The sequence below is a fragment of the Coregonus clupeaformis genome, chromosome 1 (genome assembly GCF_020615455.1).
Source record: "Coregonus clupeaformis isolate EN_2021a chromosome 1, ASM2061545v1, whole genome shotgun sequence".
Lineage (NCBI taxonomy): Eukaryota > Metazoa > Chordata > Actinopteri > Salmoniformes > Salmonidae > Coregonus > Coregonus clupeaformis.
In genome coordinates, this window is record NC_059192.1 from 31,844,980 (window position 1) to 31,868,252 (window position 23,273).

General features: G+C 42.5%; 1 protein-coding gene and 1 long non-coding RNA gene across 2 annotated transcripts; one reads left to right on the plus strand and one right to left on the minus strand.

The window, feature by feature from the left end:
• Nucleotides 1-12,827: 12,827 nt before the first annotated feature.
• Nucleotides 12,828-14,579, minus strand: LOC121582318. Its single transcript, XR_006003345.1, has 2 exons — nucleotides 14,501-14,579; nucleotides 12,828-14,198 (listed from the first exon to the last, which is right to left on the minus strand). It is a non-coding gene; the product is annotated as an uncharacterized LOC121582318 (long non-coding RNA).
• Nucleotides 14,580-19,513: 4,934 nt separating this feature from the next.
• On the plus strand, nucleotides 19,514-23,020 carry LOC121566914 (mitochondrial amidoxime-reducing component 1). Its single transcript, XM_041876834.2, has 2 exons — nucleotides 19,514-19,847; nucleotides 21,880-23,020. The coding sequence occupies exons 1-2, from the start codon at nucleotides 19,594-19,596 to the stop codon at nucleotides 22,616-22,618; spliced, it is 993 nt and encodes a 330-aa protein (XP_041732768.1). The 5' UTR covers nucleotides 19,514-19,593; the 3' UTR covers nucleotides 22,619-23,020.
• Nucleotides 23,021-23,273: the final 253 nt, after the last annotated feature.

The following is a 23,273-nucleotide window of genomic DNA, read 5'->3' on the forward strand; positions in this document are numbered from 1 at the left end:
AGGACATTGCACAGAATTGTCCCGAAGCCACTCCTGTGTTGTCTTGGCTTTGTGCTTAGAGTCGTTGTCCTGTTAGAAGATGAACCTTCACCCCAGTCTGAGGCCCTGAGCACTCCGGAGCAGGTTTTCATCTCTCTGTACTTTGCTCCATTCATCTTTCATCTTTCCCTCGATCCTGACTAATGTGGAAAATACTTTGAATACTTTCCAAAGGCACTAATATATATACAGTGGGGAGAACAAGTATTTGATAACCTGCAAAATCGGCAGTGTTTCCTACTTACAAAGCATGTAGAGGTCTGTAATTTTTATCATAGGTACACTTAAACTGAGAGACGGAATCTAAAACAAAAATCCATAAAATCACATTATATGATTTTTAAGTAATTAATTTGCATTTTATTGCATGACATAAGTATTTGATACATCAGAAAAGCAGAACTTAATATTTGGTACAGAAACCTTTGTTTGCAATTACAGAGATCATACGTTTCCTGTAGGTCTTGACCAGGTTTGCACACACTGCAGCAGGGATTTTGGCCCACTCCTCCATACAGACCTTCTCCAGATCCTTCAGGTTTCAGGGCTGTCGCTGGGCAATACGGACTTTCAGCTCCCTCCAAAGATTTTCTATTGGGTTCAGGTCTGGAGACTGGCTAGGCCACTCAAGGACCTTGAGATGCTTCTTACGGTGCCACTCCTTAGTTTTCCTGGCTGTGTGTTTTGGGTCGTTGTCATGCTGGAAGACCCAGCCACGTCCCATCTTCAATGCTCTTACTGAGGGAAGGAGGTTGTTGTCCAAAATCTCGCGATACATGGCCCCATCCATCCTCCCCTCAATACGGTGCAGTCGTCCTGTCCCCTTTGCAGAAAAGCATCCCCAAAGAATGATGTTTCCACCTCCATGCTTCACGGTTGGGATGGTGTTCTTGGGGTTGTACTCATCCTTCTTCTTCCTCCAAACACGGCGAGTGGGTTTTAGACCAAAAAGCTATATTTCTGTCTCATCAGACCACATGACCTTCTCCCATTCCTCCTCTGGATCATCCAGATAGTCATTGGCAAACTTCAGACGGGCCTGGACATGCGCTGGCTTGAGCAGGGGGACCTTGCGTGCGCTGCAGGATTTTAATCCATGACGGCGTAGTGTGTTACTAATGGTTTTCTTTGAGACTGTGGTCCCAGCTCTCTTCAGGTCATTGACCAGGTCCTGCCATGTAGTTCTGGGCTGATCCCTCACCTTCCTCATTATCATTGATGCCCCACGAGGTGAGATCTTGCGTGGAGCCCCAGACCGAGGGTGATTGACCGTCATCTTGAACTTCTTCCTTTTTCTAATAATTGCGCCAACAGTTGTTGCCTTCTCACCAAGCTGCTTGCCTATTGTCCTGTAGCCCATCCCAGCCTTGTGCAGGTCTACAATTATATCCCTGATGTCCTTACACAGCTCTCTGGTCTTGGCCATTGTGGAGAGGTTGGAGTCTGTTTGATTGAGTGTGTGGACAGGTGTCTTTTATACAGGTAACGAGTTCAAACAGGTGCAGTTAATACAGGTAATGAGTGGAGAACAGGAGGGCTTCTTAAAGAAAAACTAACAGGTCTGTGAGAGCCGGAATTCTTACTGGTTGGTAGGTGGTCAAATACTTATGTCATGCAATAAAATGCAAATTAATTACTTAAAAATCATACAATGTGATTTTCTGGATTTTTGTTTTAGATTACATCTCTCACAGTTGAAGTGTACCTATGATAAATATTACAGACCTCTACATGCTTTGTAAGTAGGAAAACCTGCAAAATCGGCAGTGTATCAAATACTTGTTCTCCCCACTGTGTGTGTATATATATATATATATATATATATATATACACACACACACACACACACACACACACACACACATACAGTGAGGGAAAAAAGTATTTGATCCCCTGCTGATTTTGTACGTTTACCCACTGACAAAGACATGATCAGTCTATAATTTTAATGGTAGGTTTATTTGAACAGTGAGAGACAGAATAACATGAAAAAAATCCAGAAAAACGTATGTCAAAAATGTTATGAATTGATTTGCATTTTAATGAGGGAAATAAGTATTTGACCCCTCTGCAAAACATGACTTAGTACTTGGTGGCAAAACCCTTGTTGGCAATCAGAGGTCAGACGTTTCTTGTAGTTGGCCACCAGGTTTGCATTCCCACTCCTCCAAACACGGCGAGTTGAGTTGATGCCAAAGAGCTCGATTTGTCTCATCTGACCACAACACTTTCCCCCAGTTATCCTCTGAATCATTCAGATGTTCACTGGCAAACTTCAGACGGGCCTATATATGTGCTTTCTTGAGCAGGGGGACCTTGCGGGCACTGCAGGATTTCAGTCCTTCACGGCGTAGTGTGTTACCAATTGTTTTCTTGGTGACTATGGTCCCAGCTGCCTTGAGATCATTGACAAGATCCTCCCGTGTAGTTCTGGGCTGATTCCTCACTGTTCTCATGATCCATTGCAACTCCACGAAGTGAGATCTTGCATGGAGCCCCAGGCCGAGGGAGATTGACGGTTATTTTGTGTTTCTTCCATTTGCGAATAATCACACCAACTGTTGTCACCTTCTCACCAAGCTGCTTGGCGATGGTCTTGTAGCCCATTCCTGCCTTGTGTAGGTCTACAATCTTGTCCCTGACATCCTTGGAGAGCTCTTTGGTCTTGGCCATGGTGGGGAGTTTGGAATCTGATTGATTGATTGCTTCTGTGGATGGTATCTTTTATACAGGTAACAAGCTGAGATTAGGTGCACTCCCTTTAAAGAGTGTGCTCCTAATCTCAGCTCGTTACCTGTATAAAAGACACCTGGGAGCCAGAAATCTTGCTGATTGAGAGGGGGTCAAATACTTATTTCCCTCATTATAATGCAAATCAATTTATAACATTTGATCAATCAATTAGCCTTTTAAAATTATAAACTTGGATTAGCAAACACAACGTGCCATTGGAACACAAGACTGATGGTTGCTGATAATGGGCCTCTGTACGCCCATGTTGATATTCCATTAAAAATCAGCCGTTTCCAGCTACAATAGCCATTTACAACATTAACAATGTCTACACTGTATTTCTGATCAATTTGATGTTATTTTAAATGGACAAAAAAAGTATTTTCTTTCGAAAACAAGGACATTTCTAAGTGACCCCAAACTTTTGAACGGTAGTATATATAGTGCCTTCAGGAAAATATTCAGACCCCTTGACTTTTTCCACTTTGTTACATTAGCCTTATTCTAAAATAGATGAAATAAATAAAAATCCTCAGCAATCTACACACAATCCCCCATAATGACAAAGCGAAAAAAACATATTTTTTGCAAATGTATTAAAAATAAAAACCAGAAATACCTTATTTACATAAGTATTCGGACCCTTTGCTATGAGACTCAAAATTGAGCTCAGGTGCATCCATTGATCATCCTTGAGATGTTTCTACAACTTGATTGGAGTCCACCTGTGTTTAATACAATTGATTGGACATGATTTGGAAAGGCACACACCTGTCTATATAATGTCCCACAGCAGCAGTGCATGTCAGAACAAAAAACCAAGTAATGAGGTCGAAGGAATTGTCCGTAGAGCTCCGAGACAGGATTGTGTCAAGGCACAGATCTGGGGAAGGGTACCAAAAGATGTCTGCAGCATTGAAGGTCCCCAAGAACACAGAAGTTTGGAACCACCAAGACTCTTCCTAGAGCTGGCCGCCCGGGCAAACTGAGCAATCGGGGGAGAAGAGCCTTGGTCAGGGAGGTGAACAAGAACCCAATGGTCACTCTGACAAAGCTCTAGAGTTCCTCTGTGGAGATGGGAGAAACTTCCAGAAGGACAACCATCTCTGCAGCACTCCACCAATCAGGCCTTTATGGTAGATTGGCCAAACGGAAGCCACTCCTCAGTAAAAGGCACATGACAGCCCACTTGGAGTTTGCCAAAAGGCACCTTAAGACTCTCAGACCATAAGAAACAAGATTCTCTGGTCTGATGAAACCAAGATTGAACTCTTTGGCCTGAATGCCAAGACTCACGTCTGGAGGAAACCTGGCACCATCCCTACGGTAAAGCATGGTGGTGGCAGCATCATGCTGTGGGGATGTTTTTCAGTGGCAGGGACTGGGAGACTAGTCGAGGCAAAGAAGAACTGAGCAAAGTACAGAGAGATCCTTGATGAAAACCTGCTCCAGTGCTCAGGACCTCAGACTGGGGCGAAGGTTCACCTTCCAAAAGGACAACGACCCTAAGCACACAGAAGTGGCTTCGGGAAAAGTCTCTGAATGTCCTTGAGTGGCCCAGCAAGAGCTCGGACTTGAACCCGATCAAACATCTCTGGAGAGACCTGAAAATAGCTGTGCCGCAATGCTCCCCATCCAACCTGACAGAGCTTGAGAGGATCTGCAGAGAAGAATGGGAGAAACTCCCCAAATACAGGCGTGCCAAGCTTGTAGCGTCATACCCAAGAAGACTCAAGGCTGTAATCGCTGCCAAAGGTGCTTCAAAGTACTGAGTAAAGGGTCTGAATACTTTTGTAAATGTGATATTTCAGCTTTTTATTTAAAGGAAAGTAATGATGGACTGTCATTTTTCTTTGCTTATTTGAGCTTTTCTTGACATAATATGGACTTGGTCTTTTACCAAATAGGGCTATCTTCTGTCTTCTGACAAAACAACTTACATACATTAACACAATATTGAACAAAACTATAGACACACATACAGTACAACAATTACATATTACGTAAAGAAACACGAATGTCATATCTAAAAATCAGCTGTCCTAAAGACAATTACACTCTATGAAATGTACATCGACCAAGTTTTTAAACTCCACCAACGTGACTAGATCATCAAATTTTAAAATGTTCAGGAGATAATTCCAGGACCACGGAGCTGAGTAACTAACACTATTTCTACCATGACATCGTTCTAATTCTTGGTACTGTTAAAAGCAAATGAGAATGGGACCATAATTTATATTTATTTACTGACCGGATTAAAAAAATAAGAGATAAAGTGGCATTTTACCCAGTATGGCCTTATAAATCAGTGTATACCAGTGTTTAAGCCTACGCAAGGTCAATGACGACCAGCCAACGGCGCTGTAGAGATCACAATGATGTGTTAGACGTTTTTGATTGGTAATGAACCTGAGGGCCGCATGATATACTGAATCAAGTGCTCTCAGGGTAGTGATTGAGGCCTACATACAGTGAGGGAAAAAAGTATTTGATCCCCTGCTGATTTTGTACTTTCACCACTGACAAAGAAATACTAAGTCTATAATTTTAATGGTAGGTTTATCTGAACAGTGAGAGACAGAATAACAAAACAAAAATCCAGAAAAACGCATGTCAAAAATGTTTTAAATTGATTTGCATTTTAATGAGGGAAATAAGTATTTGACCCCCTCTCAATCAGAAAGATTTTTGGCTCCGAGGTGTATTTTATACAGGCAACGAGCTGAGATTAGGAGCACACTTTTAAAGGGAGTGCTCCTAATCTCAGTTTGTTACCTGTATAAAAGACACCTGTCCACAGAAGCAATCAATCAGATTCCAAACTCTCCACCATGGCCAAGAACAAAGAGCTCTCCAAGAATGTCAGGGACAAGATTGTAGACCTTCACAAGGCTGGAATGGGCTACAAGACCATCGCCAAGCAGCTTGGTGAGAAGGTGAAAATAGTTGGTGCGATTATTCGCAAATGGAAGAAACACAAAATAACTGTCAATCTCCCTCGGCCTGGGGCTCCATGCAAGATCTCACCTCGTGGAGTTGCAATGATCATGAGAACGGTGAGGAATCAGCCCAGAACTACACGGGAGGATCTTGTCAATGATCTCAAGGCAGTTGGGACCATAGTCACCAAGAAAACAATTGGTAACACACTACGCCGTGAAGGACTGAAATCCTGCAGCGCCCGCAAGGTCCCCCCTGCTCAAGAAAGCACATATACAGGCCCGTCTGAAGTTTGCCAATGAACATCTGAATGATTCAGAGGAGAACTGGGGGAAAGTGTTGTGGTCAGATGAGACCAAAATGGAGCTCTTTGGCATCAACTCAACTCGCCGTGTTTGGAGGAGGAGGAATGCTGCCTATGACCCCAAGAACACCATCCCCACTGTCAAACATGGAGGTGGAAACATTATGCTTTGGGGGTGTTTTTCTGCTAAGGGGACAGGACAACTTCACCGCATCAAAGGGACGATGGACGGGGCCATGTACCGTCAAATCTTGTGTGAGAACCTCCTTCCCTCAGCCAGGGCTTTGAAAATGGGTCGTGGATGGGTATTCCAGCATGACAATGACCCAAAACACATGGCCAAGGCAACAAAGGAGTGGCTCAAGAAGAAGCACATTAAGGTCCAGGAGTGGCCTAGCCAGTCTCCAGACCTTAATCCCATAGAAAATCTGTGGAGGGAGCTGAAGGTTCGAGTTGCCAAACATCAGGCTCGAAACCTTAATGACTTGGAGAAGATCTGCAAAGAGGAGTGGGACAAAATCCCTCCTGAGATGTGTGGAAACCTGGTGGCCAACTACAAGAAACGTCTGACCTCTGTGATTGCCAACAAGGGTTTTGCCACCAAGTACTAAGTCATGTTTTGCAGAGGGGTCAAATACTTATTTCCCTCATTAAAATGCAAATCAATTTATAACATTTTTAACATGCGTTTTTCTGGATTTTTATGTTGTTATTCTGTCTCTCACTGTTCAAATAAACCTACCATTAAAATTATGTCTTTGTCAGTGGGCAAACGTACAAAATCAGCAGGGGATCAATTACTTTTTTCCCTCACTGTATATATTTATAACATCACTAAAATTGAAAACCGCCAGTAATGTACATCATACCAGCTCCTTCCTGGCCTCCAGAGAAAAACAAGCCATATGCCGGTAATAAAAGCCTATTCTCGGTTTGAGCTTCCTTATCAAATTCTCCACATGAACAGTGAAGCTCAGCTTGTCATCCACCCACACTCCCAAATATTTGTACACATCCAATGAAGCAAATTTGAAAATGCTATGCATTTTGTTTTACCTGAAATCAGAACCAGCTTCAAATCATACAGATTCTGTTGTATGGTGTTAAAAGCTATTTGGCCATTTTCAAAAGCTAAAGATAAACTATTACCACTTGAATAAAGAACAGTATCATCTGCATAAAAATGAACATCCGCTATTTCAATATAATCCCCAATGTTGTTGATATACGAAATGAACAACAGTGTGCCCAAAATAGAACCTTGCGGAACACCTGAGCACAACTGTATGGACTCAGATTTACAACCATCCACCAATACACATTGTGTACGATTTGATAGGTAATTTATAAACCAAACTGGAGCATGAAGCTGGTTGAGAGAATGCCAAGCGTGTGCAAAGCTGTCATCAAGGCAAAGGGTGGCTACTTTGAAGAATCTCAAATATATTTTGATTTGTTTAACACTTTTTTGGTTACTACATGATTCCATATGTGTTATTTCATAGTATTGATGTCTTCACTATTATTCTACAATGTAGAAAATAGTAAAAATAAAGAAAAACCCTGGAATGAGTAGGTGATTCCAAACATTTGACTGGTACTGTGAGATATATACACTGCTCAAAAAAATAAAGGGAACACTAAAATAACACATCCTAGATCTGAATGAATGAAATAATCTTATTAAATACTTTTTTCTTTACATAGTTGAATGTACTGACAACAAAATCACACAAAAACTATCAATGGAAATCAAATGTATCAACCCATGGAGGTCTGGATTTGGAGTCACCCTCAAAATTAAAGTGGAAAACCACACTACAGGCTGATCCAACTTTGATGTAATGTCCTTAAAACAAGTCAAAATGAGGCTCAGTAGTGTGTGTGGCCTCCACGTGCCTGTATGACCTCCCTACAACGCCTGGGCATGCTCCTGATGACGTGGCGGATGGTCTCCTGAGGGATCTCCTCCCAGACCTGGACTAAAGCATCCGCCAACTCCTGGACAGTCTGTGGTGCAACGTGGCGTTGGTGGATGGAGCGAGACATGATGTCCCAGATGTGCTCAATTGGATTCAGGTCTGGGAACGGGCGGGCCAGTCCATAGCATCAATGCCTTCCTCTTGCAGGAACTGCTGACACACTCCAGCCACATGAGGTCTAGCATTGACTTGCATTAGGAGGAACCCAGGGCCAACCGCACCAGCATATGGTCTCACAAGGGGTCTGAGGATCTCATCTCGGTACCTAATGGCAGTCAGGCTACCTCTGGCGAGCACATGGAGAGCTGTGTGGCCCCCCAAAGAAATGCCACCCCACACCATGACTGACCCACCGCCAAACCGGTCATGCTGGAGGATGTTGCAGACAGCAGAACGTTCTCCACGGCGTCTCCAGACTCTGTCACGTCTGTCACATGTGCCCAGTGTGAACCTGCTTTCATCTGTGAAGAGCACAGGGCGCCAGTGGCGAATTTGCCAATCTTGGTGTTCTCTGGCAAATGCCAAACGTCCTGCACGGTGTTGGGCTGTAAGCACAACCCCCACCTGTGGACGTCGGGCCCTCATACCACCCTCATGGAGTATGTTTCTGACCGTTTCAGCAGACACATGCACATTTGTGGCCTGCTGGAGGTCATTTTGCAGGGCTCTGGCAGTGCTCCTCCTGCTCTTCCTTGCACAAAGGCGGAGGTAGCAGTCCTGCTGCTGGGTTGTTGCCCTCCTACGGCCTCCTCCACGACTCCTGATGAACTGGCCTGTCTCCTGGTAGCGCCTCCATGCTCTGGACACTACGCTGACAGACACAGCAAACCTTCTTGCCACAGCTCGCATTGATGTGCCATCCTGGATGAGCTGCACTACCTGAGCCACTTGTGTGGGTTGTAGACTCCGTCTCATGCTACCACTAGAGTGAAAGCACCGCCAGCATTCAAAAGTGACCAAAACGTCAGCCAGGAAGCATAGGAACTGAGAAGTTGTCTGTTGTCACCACCTGCAAAACCAGTCCTTTATTGGGGGTGTCTTGCTAATTGCCTATAATTTCCACCTGTTGTCTATTCCATTTGCACAACAGCATGTGAAATGTATTGTCAATCAGTGTTGCTTCCTAAGTGGACAGTTTGATTTCACAGAAGTGTGATTGACTTGGAGTTACATTGTGTTGTTTAAGTGTTCCCTTTTTTTTAGCAGTATATATATATATATATATCTCCTGCAGTCAAATGACCAAATCACCCAGCCTAGCGGTTAAGAGTGTTGGGCCTGTAACCGAAAGGTCGCTGGTTCGAATCCCCGAACCGACTAGTTGAAAAATCTGTCGATGTGCCCTTGAGCAAGGCACTGAACCCTAATTGCTCCTGTAATAAGAGCGGATAAGAGCGTCTGCTAAATGTCACAACATGTCAAATGTAGTTGCCTCATGGGTGGAATGTTAATATTTTTCATAATTTCATATTTAATAAACATTCCTGTAGAAAATGTTGTTTCTGTGTCAAATGGTTTTGTTATATTTCAGTCTTCTGTGATGTATAAAAAGTATAAAATTGGGATGCAAACTCAAAGTTGAATACATTTCAACTCTATATCTGACATGTTACAGGTGTCTTTTTTATAAGCCAATAACCATGTGTGTGAGGTGTATCCTTCTGTTTCAAAGTAGATTTGTTTGACTACCAAGAAACACTACCAAGACCCTGATTTACCCCATTGCAGTAAAAGGTTAAATTAAGTGAAAATGGGTGCACATGAGGTCCCGTAACTGCTTTATACAGTACAAATATCGATCTAAACAGCATTTTTGTGGAGGTGAATGTGGCAATCTGCCTTTATTGCAAAATCTAAAGAAAATAAAACTATCACCTACGCTAGCGAATGTTAAATAGCTACAGTAAATAATTGAAGATGCACAATATATTCAAAGCTAGCTAGCTACGTGCTTTTCATTGTTTATCATACTGTTAGAAATTTCATGAATTTTAACTACATTCAAATGCCATAAATCAATCATTTCAAAGCTCACTACATGTAATCATACATCATTTAAAAAGCTTAAAAGCCCATTTCGTAGAGAATGTTACAAACTGGACTATATGTAGTAACTTACATTAAAATAGATAGTGATTGGGTCTAAATTGGCAATTGGTAGGCTAAATTAATTTAACTTCTCTAACTGCCATTTCCCAAAAGGCAGACTCAGCTTCAAAAGCATCTGCACTCACAAAATGTTGTGTGTTACCCATAGATATATTCTCCAGACTTATATAGAGGGAATTGTTGATATGTCAAATTTTGATTCAACATAACATTTTCTTTAGAAATATGCACTAAAAATGCAGTTTCCGTACGTCTTCAGTATTTTACAGATAGAAAGATGAAAAAAGTACATATCCACAATCTGTAAATGTGATATTTCCGGGGTTTTTTATGTAATACATTTGCAAAAATGTCTAAAAACATGTTTTTGTTTTGTCATTATGGGATATTGTGTGTTGGAGGTTCTACATCGTGGTAATGTCATTCGGAAACACAATGTCAACTTTCACTGCTATGCGGACGACACAGCTGTACATTTCGATGAAACATATATCGATCTAAACCCCAAAATTGCCTACCCTGGAAACCTGTGTTTCAGACATAAGGAAGTGGATGGCGGCAAATGTTTTACTTTTAAACTCGGACAAAACTAGTGCTAGGTCCCAAGAAACTAAGAGATATGCTATTGGATCTGACAATTAATATTGATGGTTGTACAGTAGTCTCAAATAAAACTGTGAAGGACCTCGGCGTTACTCTGGACCCTGATCTTTCTTTTGATGAACAATCAAGAATTGAACATTGCAAAAATCAGGAACTAATCTAATCCATGCTTTGTCACTTCTAGATTAGACTACTGCATTGCTCTACTCTCCGGCTACCCAGATAAAGCACAAAATAAACTTCAGTTAATGCTAAACACAGCTAGAATCTTGAATAGAACCAAAACATTTGATCATATTACTCCAGTGCTAGCATCTCTACACTGGCTTTCTGTTAAGGCTAGGACTGATTTCAAGGTTTTAATGCTAACCTACAAAGCATTACATGGGTTGCGCCTACGTATCGCTCCGATTTGGTCCTGCCGTACATACCTACACCTACGCTACTTTCACAAGACGCAGGCCTCCTTATTTTCCCTAGAATTTCTAAGCAAACAGCTGGAGCCATGTGAGAGACACAGACTTGGTCTTTAAGTCTTTACAGAAGTCTCATCTCTTCAGTAGGTCCTATGATTGAGTGTAGTCTGGCCCAGGGGTGCGAAGGTGAACAGCAAGGTACTGGAGCGACGAACCGCTCTTGTTGTCTCTGCCTGGCCGGCTCCCCTCTCTCCACTGGGATTCTCTGCCTCTGACCCTATTATGGGGGCTGAGTCACTGGCTTACTAGTGCTCTTCCATGCTGTCCCTTGGAGGGGTGCGTCACTTGAGTGGGTTGAGTCACTGACGTGATCTTCCTGTCCGGTTTTGCGCCCCCTCGGGCTTGTGCGGTGGAGGAGCTCTTCGTGGGCTATACTCAGCCTTGTCTCAGTAGTAAGTTGGTGGTCTGTTTATCCCTCTAGTGGTGTGGGGGCTGTGCTTTGGCAAGGTGGGTGGGGTTATATCCTGCCTGGTTGGCCCTGTCCGGGGGTATTGTTGGACGGGGCCACAGTGTACCCCGACCCCCCGTCTTAGCCTCCAGTATCTATGCAACAATAGTCTATGTGCCGGGGGGCTAGGGTCAGTCTGTTATATCTGGTGGAATTCTTCTGTCTTATCTGGTGTCGTGTGCATTTAAGTATGCTCCCTCTAATTCTCTCTCTCTCTCTCTCCCCTCCCAGAGGACCTGAGCCCTAGGACCATGCCTCAGGACTACCTGGCCTGATGACTCCTGGCTATCCCCAGTCCACCTGGTCGTGCTGCTACTCCATTTTCAACTGCTCTATGGAACCCTGACCTGTTCACCGGACGTGCTACCCAGACCTGCTGTTTTCGACTCGCTCTCTACCACACCTGCTGTCTCGACCTCTGAATGTTCGGCTATGAAAAGCCAACTGACATTTACTCCTGAAGTACTGACTTGTTGCACCCTTTACAACCACTGTGATTATTATTTGACCCTGCTGGTCATCTATGAACATATTTTAGAACAATCTGGCCTTAATGGCCATGTACTCTTATAATCTCCACCTGGCACAGCCAGAAGAGGGCTTGCCACCCCTCAGAGCCTGGTTCCTCTCTAGGTTTCTTCCTAGGTTCCTACCTTTCTAGGGAGTTTTTCCTAGCCACCTTGCTTCTACATCTGCATAGCTTGCGGTTTGGGGTTTTAGGCTGGGTTTCTGTATAGCACTTATAGACTACATAATGAAAAGGGCTGTCTGGTAGCCTCAATAAATACAAAGACAGTATATTTATATTTGTAGTTAAACAAGTCATTGCCTGTATAGAATTGTATTTACTTGACTTGCTCTTAGAATGCATGACTCGGCCTTGACGCCACACGTTCTACTTGGGGCTTGACTTGAGACTTGGACCCACCTCTATGATTTGGCATTTGAACTATTCTAGTTGAACCAGTTGAGCTGACAGACGTTTTGCACTGTTTCGCTATGATTTTAGTGAATTTCGCAAGAGGGCAATATTTTATTACTTTTAGCTTTCGCCTGGAATTGTTTTTCTGAGAAAAAAAAAAAAACACTAACACATCTGAGCTAGTACACAATAAAGGTATAATAAACATACAAATATGATTTAAAATAAGTGTGAATGAATAAATCCCTTTTCATACACACGGAACATCTACCCAAAATATTTCACCTTTATTACTTTACCAAACATGACATTAGGGAGTCAAAAACTGTTCACTTCTAAATTCAACATTTGGGCCATTTAAACAGCATGCGTCCCTCCTATAGACAAGTAGGATAATGGCTATGTAACGGGATCGATTTTTTCGTTCTGAGCATTTGCGATGTGTCTGCTTCCGACGTAAAACAAAATGTTTGACTTCCACACAAAATCACCTCTACTTATTTTACGTTTAAGGAAGTGTGTAGGTCGCGTTCTTTATCGTAGAGCTATGAAAGTGATGTATTTAGATCCGCCTGCTCAAGACAAATTCAGCGATTGCTTTCCCATGTCTATGCCATGTCTTTGCCGTGAAGCAGTCGAGCTGGATAAAAAAGTGTTTGTAAGGACCGCCCGTTTGACGTAACGTTGAAGTGAAGTGATAAATTGATGTAATGATGAAGCCGACCACCAGAGGGAGGCAAATACACGTTTGTGACAGGACGTTTACATTGTCCTAGGAAGCTCTGGGTGGCTGTCTGACTTATAGAACAGTGGGAAATCAAATCAAATAAGTCATGTAAACATATACGTTTAAGTAATTTTAGTGCCTGATTTCAGAGACAGTCTCCATACACTTCCTATTGATGGGACTCCACTCTATCCGCTCCCACGGCTCTGAGATGACCAGTATGATGAGTGGCCCTCTGTTCTCATTAAATGAGATGATTTAGTGGATCTGAGAGATTCAACAGAATGTTGCTCTGATCCCCCAGTGTGCGTCCTCCGTGAGGTATCATCCACAGAGTGGTGAAATGGCAGGCCTTTATGTGTTGGGGCCTCCATAGGCTCTGAGGAAGAGGGCTTGGATGGAGAGTGTTGAGCCAGGTAGGCTGCCACAGATAGCTGCTGTGGTTGTGTGGATCATCTCTTATGAGATCAGGTTATGTGGGGGAAACCTCATAGGCTCTCAAATGGGCTGGGGGCTTTTTCCCCTTCCGGCTCTTTCCACCCAAAACAGGCTTCTCTTTAGCTCCTGCTGGTTGTGCACTTGGCTGTGAGACAGTGGAAGTTCCACTTGCTTGCATCTTATATGTGCCGGGCCCAGCTATGGCGGAGTCAGGTTGAGGTTCGCCACTGAGGGTGGAGGAATTAAGGTCCCCGTCCATGGGAACACCTGTATTCCACTCCATTTCTGGCCAAATGACCACTTTTTCATGGCAGGTTGCCTATTTTGAATGCACTGGGAGAGGTTGGAGGTGATACAGATGCAGGTGTCCCAGTTAGAGGACAAGGATAGGGAGAGAGACTTGAGGTTCCGTTTTAGGGAGAGTTTTCTCCAATCAAACATAATCCATCTTAATTCCATTGACTTGTGTATGTGCTAAAATAAACAAAAACATATTTGCATCATAAACATAATAATATTAATTGTCATACACATAGTAACACAATCTCAGAGAGCCAGAAGCCAAACCATAATTATAATTCTCTCCAAAGCATTTACAAATAGATTCACTATAAAAATGTGTACATTTGACCATTTCAATGCATGAACAAAATATATCCACACGCAGCAACATTCAAACATGTTACCACTAATTATACAACAGTGCATCATAAAATACACATCTACACAGACATGAAAAATAAAGTAAAATAAAAACAATATGGTGGGTTACTCACATTTGGGTATTGGACACAAACGTCAATAAAAGGATGAATGCTGGAGAGGTTTGTACTACTGCCTGGCACTGAAACTAAAAGAAACTCAGGTATTTAACTAATTAAATTGGTTGCAGGTTTGCTCAGAGCATAGAGATATAGAGAGATCTATAGTACCCAAAAGCCTATATTACTAGACGCAGCACCATTGTGGACTGATACGTTGTGATCTCTATACATCTCTATGGCTCAGAGGTGCCTGCAATTAAAGGGACAGTTAACTAAAAGGTGCAATTAAAGGGACAGTTAACAAAGAAATGTGAGAAGAATTAGAGCCCTGTTCTACAATGAGATAATATCAGTCAGCTAACATGGCCTTTATGAATTATGAAGCCTGTATGTGCTTTCTGTGCTTTTTTTGATTACATCAATGCTTCAAAATACACAAAAACTGACGTTAGCTGATGAAGACGATCTCATAGAACAAAACGTTTAAGATCTCCTAAGCCTGTGCATACCACAGACCTTATTTTTGGCGTTTATCCAAAAACCCTCCAAAACCCCCATTAATTTTCCCATAGGCTTTGGCAAACTAGCCATGGCAGAGTTTCAACTAGCCATGGCGGAGTTAGTGCCTACAAAAAGACGCCATTGCTCTCTATCGAAAAAAATTGTCAAATTTCCTGTCAAGGAGCCAGGGTTCCGGTCTAGAAAGAATGCTTTCGACTGCTCCTAAAGTCTTGCTTCGGTATTGCAGTTTAACTGACGCCGGCCGCAAGTACCACTCGCTGTCCTCCCCTCAGCAGCCTCCACTGTGTGTGTGTGTGTGTGTGTGTGTGTGTGTCTGTGTGTGTGTGTGTGTGTGTGTGTGTGTGTGTGTGTGTGGGGGTGTAAGCATGTGTATGTGTGGGTAGAGTCCAGTGTGTGTGCATAGAGTCAGTGCAAGAGAGTTAGTTCAAAAAAGGGTCAATGCAGATAGTCCAGTTAACCATTTGATTAGCTATTTAGCAGCCTTGTTTAGCAGTCTTATGGCTTGGGGGTATAAGCTGTTCAGGGTCCTGTTGGTTCCAGACTTGGTGCACTGGTACCGCCTGTCATGTGGTAGCAGAGAGAACAGTCTATAGCTTGGGTGGCTGGAGTCTTGGATGATTTTTTGGGCTTTCCTCTGACACCGCCTGGTATAGCGGTCCTAGATGGCACCCCTTGACTTATTCTACATTTTGTTGTGTTACAGGCTGAATTCTAAATGGATTGAATCTTTTTTCCCCCTCACCCATCTACACACAATACCCCATAATGACAAAGTGAAAACATATATATATTTTAGCAAATGTATTGATAATGCCTCATGGTGAAATCCCTGAGTGGTTTCCTTCCTCTCCGGCAACTAAGTTAGGAAGGACTCCTGTATCTTTGTAGTGACTGGTTGTATTGATACACCATCCAAAGTGTAATTATCTGAGGGACCTTACATATACAGTGGGGGAAAAAAGTATTTAGTCAGCCACCAATTGTGCAAGTTCTCCCACTTAAAAATATGAGAGAGGCCTGTAATTTTCATCATAGGTACACGTCAACTATGAGAGACAAAATGAGAATTTTTTTTCCAGAAAATCACATTGTAGGATTTTTTATGAATTTATTTGCAAATTATGGTGGAAAATAAGTATTTGGTCAATAACAAAAGTTTCTCAATACTTTGTTATATACCCTTTGTTGGCAATGACACAGGTCAAACGTTTTCTGTAAGTCTTCACAAGGTTTTCACACACTGTTGCTGGTATTTTGGCCCATTCCTCCATGCAGATCTCCTCTAGAGCAGTGATGTTTTGGGGCTGTCGCTGGGCAACACAGACTTTCAACTCCCTCCAAAGATTTTATATGGGGTTGAGATCTGGAGACTGGCTAGGCCACTCCAGGACCTTGAAATGCTTCTTACGAAGCCACTCCTTCGTTGCCCGGGCGGTGTGTTTGGGATCATTGTCATGCTGAAAGACCCAGCCACGTTTCATCTTCAATGCCCTTGCTGATGGAAGGAGGTTTTCACTCAAAATCTCACGATACATGGCCCCATTCATTCTTTCCTTTACACGGATCAGTCGTCCTGGTCCCTTTGCAGAAAAACAGCCCCAAAGAATGATGTTTCCACCCCAATGCTTCACAGTAGGTATGGTGTTCTTTGGATGCAACTCAGCATTCTTTGTCCTCCAAACAAGACGAGTTGAGTTTTTACCAAAAAGTTCTATTTTGGTTTCATCTGACCATATGACATTCTCCCAATCCTCTTCTGGATCATCCAAATGCACTCTAGCAAACTTCAGACGGGCCTGGACATGTACTGGCTTAAGCAGGGGGACACGTCTGGCACTGCAGGATTTGAGTCCCTGGCGGCGTAGTAATAATTTGCAAATAAATTCATAAAAAATTCTACAATGTGATTTTCTGGATTTTTTTCTTCTCAATTTGTCTGTCATAGTTGACGTGTACCTATGATGAAAATTACAGGTCTCTCTCATCTTTTTAAGTGGGAGAACTTGCACAATTGGTGCCTGACTAAATACTTTTTTCCCCCACTGTAATTGTATGTGTGGGGTACAGAGAGGAGGTAGTCATTCAAAAATCATGTTAAACCATGCAACTTACTATGTGACTTGTTAAGCACATTTTTACTCCTGAACTTATTTAGGCTTGCCATAACAAAGGGGTTGAATACTTATTGACTCAAGATATGTCAGCTTTTCATTTGTAATTAATTTGTAAAAATGTATAAAAACATTATTTCACGTTGACATTTTGGGTATTGTGTGTAGGTCAGTGACACAAAATCTCAATTTAATCAATTTTAAATTTAGGCTGTAACACAACAGAATGTGGAAAAAGTCAAGGGGAGTGAATACTTTCAGAAGGCACTGTATATGCACTATGCAGCCTTACCTATGGATTGTGCACCCACGAAACGGGTATAAGCTTACTCAGTGACACACACAGAAAACAATTGTCAAGAGTTTACACAAATATTGGTGTCTTAGCTCTTATTGCAGGACTTTGACTGTTGGAAATCTCCTTCCCAGTCTATTGTGCGTATTGAACAGCCTACTCAGACTACACAGTGACACCCACAGAACACAACTATGTAGAGTTTACACTAATATTAGCATTTTAGCTCTTACTGCAGGACTCTGAAACCACTGTGAAATTACCACATTAAGCCTACCAGTCAACATTTTTTACATTTTAGTAATTTAGCAGACGCTCTTATCCAGAGCGGCTTACAGTTCGTGAGTGCATACATTATTTTATTTTTCATACTGGCCCCCCGTGGGAATTGAACCCACAACCCTGGCGTTGCAAACACCATGCTCTACCAACTGAGCTACATCCCTGCTGGTCATTCCCTCCCCTACCCTGGACGACGCAGGGCCAATTATGCGCCGCCCCATGGGTCTCCCGGTCGCGGCCGGCTACGACAGAGCCTGGATGTCAACCTATGTCTATTGGAAATTCATTTTGTACTGTACAGCCTTACCTATAGAGTGTGCACTCATGAAATGGGGTATCAGCCTACTCAGTGACACCCACAGAACACAACTATGTAGAGTATACACAAATATTAGCATCATAGTTCTTATTGCAGGACTCTGAAACCACTGTGAAATGAGCCACATTAAGCTTACCAGTCAATCTACTGTGTGCATGGGGCGAAAGCAACCAACTGTAGACAAAAGTCGAGGAGTGAAGTCGGGAGAGGTGCATCTGTGACAGCCCAAAGTCAGACACTAATGTGGTTTTCCAACAACAAGGCTCAGATCAACATGGCAGTGTTGTTTATAAAAGTTATTCTTTATAATGTCGAAATTAACATTGGTTCCTGTTTCAGTCATGTTCGCGTGGGTCAATTAAAAACACCCTAATAATTGGTACCCCCCCTGTAGCTCAGTTGGTAGAGCATGGCGCTTGCAACGCCAGGGTTGTGGGTTCGTTTCCCACGGGGGGCCAGTATGAAAATGTATGCACTCACTAACTGTAAGTCGCTCTGGATAAGAACGTCTGCTAAAATGTAAATGTAAAAATGTTGACAGTAGAGCCTCCCACAATGCAGGCGATGGCTGCAGGATAAAGTTGGTGAAGAGCAACTACTGAAACTGGCAGTCAAAATGTCATGACCTTTGATCACTTGATTTTTGTAAAGTTCATGCACTCGACATGTCGGCCAATTTTCATCCCCATAATGCAACACACTTTGAAAGGTGACAAAAGTGATCTGCTCGAACTTACCATTAACATATTAAATTCAACCATAGAGAATGGTGGTCCTCTGTAGCTCAGCTGGTAGAGCACGGCGCTTGTAACGCCAAGGTAGTGGGTTCGATCCCCGGGACCACCCATACACAAAAAAATGTATGCACGCATGACTGTAAGTCGCTTTGGATAAAAGTGTCTGCTAAATGGCATATTATTATTATTATAAGTCGGACATCCCAGAGTTTCCTAGTTCTGACTAGCACTTGAACACGGCATTAATGCTGCGTTCAAAACAACTGGGAACTCTGAAATCTCCTACTTCCGACTTCAGTGCGGGCGAAACAATTGAAAACTCTGGAGAAAAAATAAACTTGCTCCGACTGGGAAAAATAGTTTTGAACGGTCATCCAACTCAGAATTCCAACTTGGGAACTTGGGCCACTTTCTAGAGCTCCGACTTTCATACCTCTGAAAAATACAAGGTCAAATCATGACGTCAGTGATCTTCAGGTCGGAAAGTTGGAGTTCTAGAAAGAAGCCGAGTTCCAGAGTTAGAATTCCGAGTTGTTTGAAAGCACTGAAGTCAAAAGTCAGAGATTTCCGATTGCCCAGTTCTGAGTTCCCGAGTTGGAATTCCGAGTTAGATGACCATTCAAATCGATTTTCCCAGATGGAGCTCGTTTTTATCCGAGTTCCCTGTTGTTTTGAATGCACTGAAGTCAAAAGTCGGAGATTTCCGATTTCCCAGTTCCCAGTTTTGAACGCAGCAATATGCCCTGGAACTAGCCGTTCTCCGACGTCATCATAGACCAGCCCCCTCTACTGGCGTTATTTTTGCCAAATTCAATCTGCTGCGCCTTCTAAAAGTAAAGATGGATTTAGTAGAGGTGTTGAGAAATGCGTTTACATTTATATATAAGAAAGCCCAGCTCTGGACTGTAGGTGGTGGTATTACTGTTGTCGTACTTGGACTTGGATATACGTTTTTACTAAGGCCGAAGAAAGTTACCCGCGTGGGAGTTGTGTCACAGATACTCATTCACCCACTGAAGTCGGGTAGAGCTGTCTCCGTGGCTCTTGCAGAATGTAAACAGATCGGTTTGAAGTACGGTGAACTTAGAGATCGGTTTGTAACATTTTATTCTGACCTTTTCCGAATAAATTATTGCAATATGTTTTTTACAAGTAGCTAATGCACTGCTTGAATTGGTCCCAAACGTTACATAAGCCGTGTCAACATAGCTACTGTATTTTATGTTGTCATCCTTTCTCACAACTATTGATCGAAGTAATTGCATGTTGCCTAACCCTAATAACAACAATAACAAATAGTATGTTTATCAATTATTCAAGTGAATTATTTAAGTGAAAGATCAGAACATGTCAGGGAAATGTTGTGGTGGTCATTCTGATGAGATACCACTCAACAATGTACAGATCCGATCAAATATATTGGCACCTTGCACTTTTTCAATGGAGGTCAATGGAGCATAATGTTCTGTAAAATAGGCTACTAAAATCATTCCAATCCTGATTAAAAGGCAAATGCAGTTTAGTGGCATTATTTGGCTTACTTTGGGACCATGTGAATGCCTGGGAGCGTGAGGGAAGGCTGTTTGTATGGTTGGCTGGTTTTAGGGAGAGTCATATGGTTTGCTGACGGGAGCGGCTTTGAAGCCACCGGTCGGCCATATTGGCATTCCTCAGAAAAGCAGTCCTCCATAGGAATGAATGGGCGGATTCGATTATGCTGTGCCACCGGGCAAAGGCCCGTTACGTCATCGGACAAAAGCAGGGAGGGTGGAGCACCCTTCTCAAATCGAACAGTCATCTGTGCTGCTCTGTCATTTTGTCAACAAGGTAGCATAGTGCATCGTCCAGAAACATGCATATCTTTTCCATAAAATAAATGTTAGAATTTTCTAACTCGTTTTCATTGAGAATGCAGATAAAGCTTAAAAGTAATCACTTTTCCATGTGAAAACACAGAATCCTACTCATTACTCTACATGCTCCTGTGTCACATTGTTTTGAACGGGGCACCTGGCTCACGCCTGGGAGGCAGCCCGGTTCCAAAACGAATGCAATCAACTTTCACCCATTGCAAAACATGCCTACACGGGCCCCAGGCAAGAGTAATCGAACCCCCTACATGTAATTCTATAGGATTTCATTTAAATGTTTCAAGGACAAATGATATGTATTTAAGTATTTTTTTGTTGTAGTGGGGACAGTAACATTAATACTTTAAAAAATATATACTTTAAAGAAATAGTTTGTATATATATATTATTTTAGTTTAGCTCACATAATATAATGTAAAAGTATGCATTAAGGTGTCTGTAATATAATACATGTGGCAAAAACAAATGTAGACATTCATAAATGCATTTCTTTAGCCTCCCAAATATTTTCTTTACAATGGTGGGGAATGCCAAGATTGAGGTGCGGTAGCTTCAAAACAGCGTCCCGTAAGTCATCTAGTGTATAAATCATTGTGGAGAGCACATTGATGCAGCTGCAGGGAACAGTGTAACTTTTTCTCAAAATAGTGCAGAGGTAAAGATGGCTGTAGTAGAGGGCTTTGGCTTGGTAACTTCTGTTTGACTTGACATTAAACTAAACTAGAGTTTTAATCCCGTACTGAGCTCGTGCATAGCAGTTAATTCTTGTATAACATGTATTTGTAGAACGTTAAGTCAAATAACATTTTATTGGTCACATGCGCCGAATACAACAGGTGTAGACTTTACAGTGCCCATCCCAACAATGCAGAATTAAAAGGTAAGACAAATATTTGCTAAATAAAAAAGGAAATAGTAACACAATAACAAGGCTATATACAAGGAGTACCAGTACCAAGTCAATGTGCAGGGTTACGAGGTAGTTGAGGTAATACTTTTCCTCCTACCCACATGTAAATACTGTAACTAGGCAATCAGGATATATAATAAACAGAGTAGCAGCAGTGTATTTGACTGTGAAAGTGTGTTTTGTGTGTGAGCGTATGTAGTGTGTTGGAGTGTCAGTGTAGTATGTGAGTGTGCATAGAAAATAAAGTCCCCTATTGACTGAGGTGACTGAAGCTACAGAAACAAGGTGATAATGGCTGGAGTAAATGTAGCTTGTTCCCCCCCATTAATTGTGTTTTAATGTAGGCACTGGCTGGTGATCACTGAGGATGGCCACATGGTGACGGGGAGGCAGGAGCCTCGCCTAGTGCTGGTGTCGTTGACCAGTGAGGGGGGACAGATGTGTCTGAATGGACCCGACATGGAGCAGCTGAGGTTCCCCGTTCTGCAGCCTGACAATCCCATCATCAACTGCAGGGTGTTTAGCAGCGACATTCAAGGCAGGGACTGTGGCAACGAAGTGTCTAGCTGGCTCACCAGCTACCTGGCTGCTGAGAAAACCTTTCGCCTGGTGCACTTTGAGCCCCACATGAAGCCCAGGAGGCCAGCAGAGACAGAGTCTCTCTATCCTCAGAGTGAAAAGATTGCGTACTCTGATTGTGGCCCGATAATGTTGCTGTCTGAAGCCTCTGTGAAGGATCTAAGCAGCAGGCTGGAGAATGACGTCACAGTGGCACGCTTTCGACCAAATATCATCATTAGCAGTTGCGAAGCGTTTGATGAGGATTCTTGGGAAGACATCCAGATTGGCGATGTGCGGATGCACCGCGTGATGGCATGCGGAAGGTGCATCTTCACCACGGTCGACCCTGAAACAGGAGTCATCAGTAGGAAACAGCCACTGGAGACGCTAAAAAACTACCGACTGTGTGATGAAGCTGAGAAGCACATCTATAAGACATCGCCACTGTTTGGACAGATGTACACCGTCAGCAAGATTGGGATCCTGCAGGTTGGAGATGTGGTGTACAAGATAAGCCGCTGAGCTGGATGGAGGACTTAGCACAAACAGACTGGAACTGAGGCCATCATGCCAAGTCCTTGTCATGTTTGGCTTGACAAGGACAGCAATGGAGTGGGAAAGAGCCCAAACAGATCTGGGAGAAGGCTTTGTAAAGGTCAGGGCATTTCCTGTCACAAAATAAAGTAAAGGTTAAAATAAGTCTTTTTTGCCAGATCATATATGTTGATGATATTAAATGTTAAATAGAAATATGAAAAATAAATTAAACACCCTTTATGATTGAGAACATTATAGATGGGTTTTATGTTCTATATTGTTTGAGCAAAGACTTCTGTAACATTTATATGAGTCTGATGAAGGCAATTGACTGCCAAAATGTCACGATTTGTAATATTTAGATAAATAAAGTATGTTTTTAATTGAGCGAGAGTTGCGCCTTTTCCTTCCTGATGTAACATTTATCATGGAAAGGAAAACAAACCAAACTGACATTGTTGATCTTTAACATTTATCAAATGCATTTTGTTTAGAAATAGTTTTCCCATCATATTTGTTCCAAGAAAGGTTGAAATTATTAAGTGTTGAGATGATTGACTATATCAACAGTGCCGAAACAAACCGTATCAGATAATGCATGTTTGATAACATCACATTCATGCAGTGACATTGTAGCCAA

Coding starts and splice junctions, on each gene's coding strand:
- LOC121566914 (XM_041876834.2), top strand. CDS start 19,594: ATGGATTTAGTAGAGGTGTTGAGAAATGCGTTTACATTTATATATAAG. Junction 19,848..21,879: donor TACGGTGAACTTAGAGATCG/GTTTGTAACATT, acceptor GTTTTAATGTAG/GCACTGGCTGGTGATCACTG.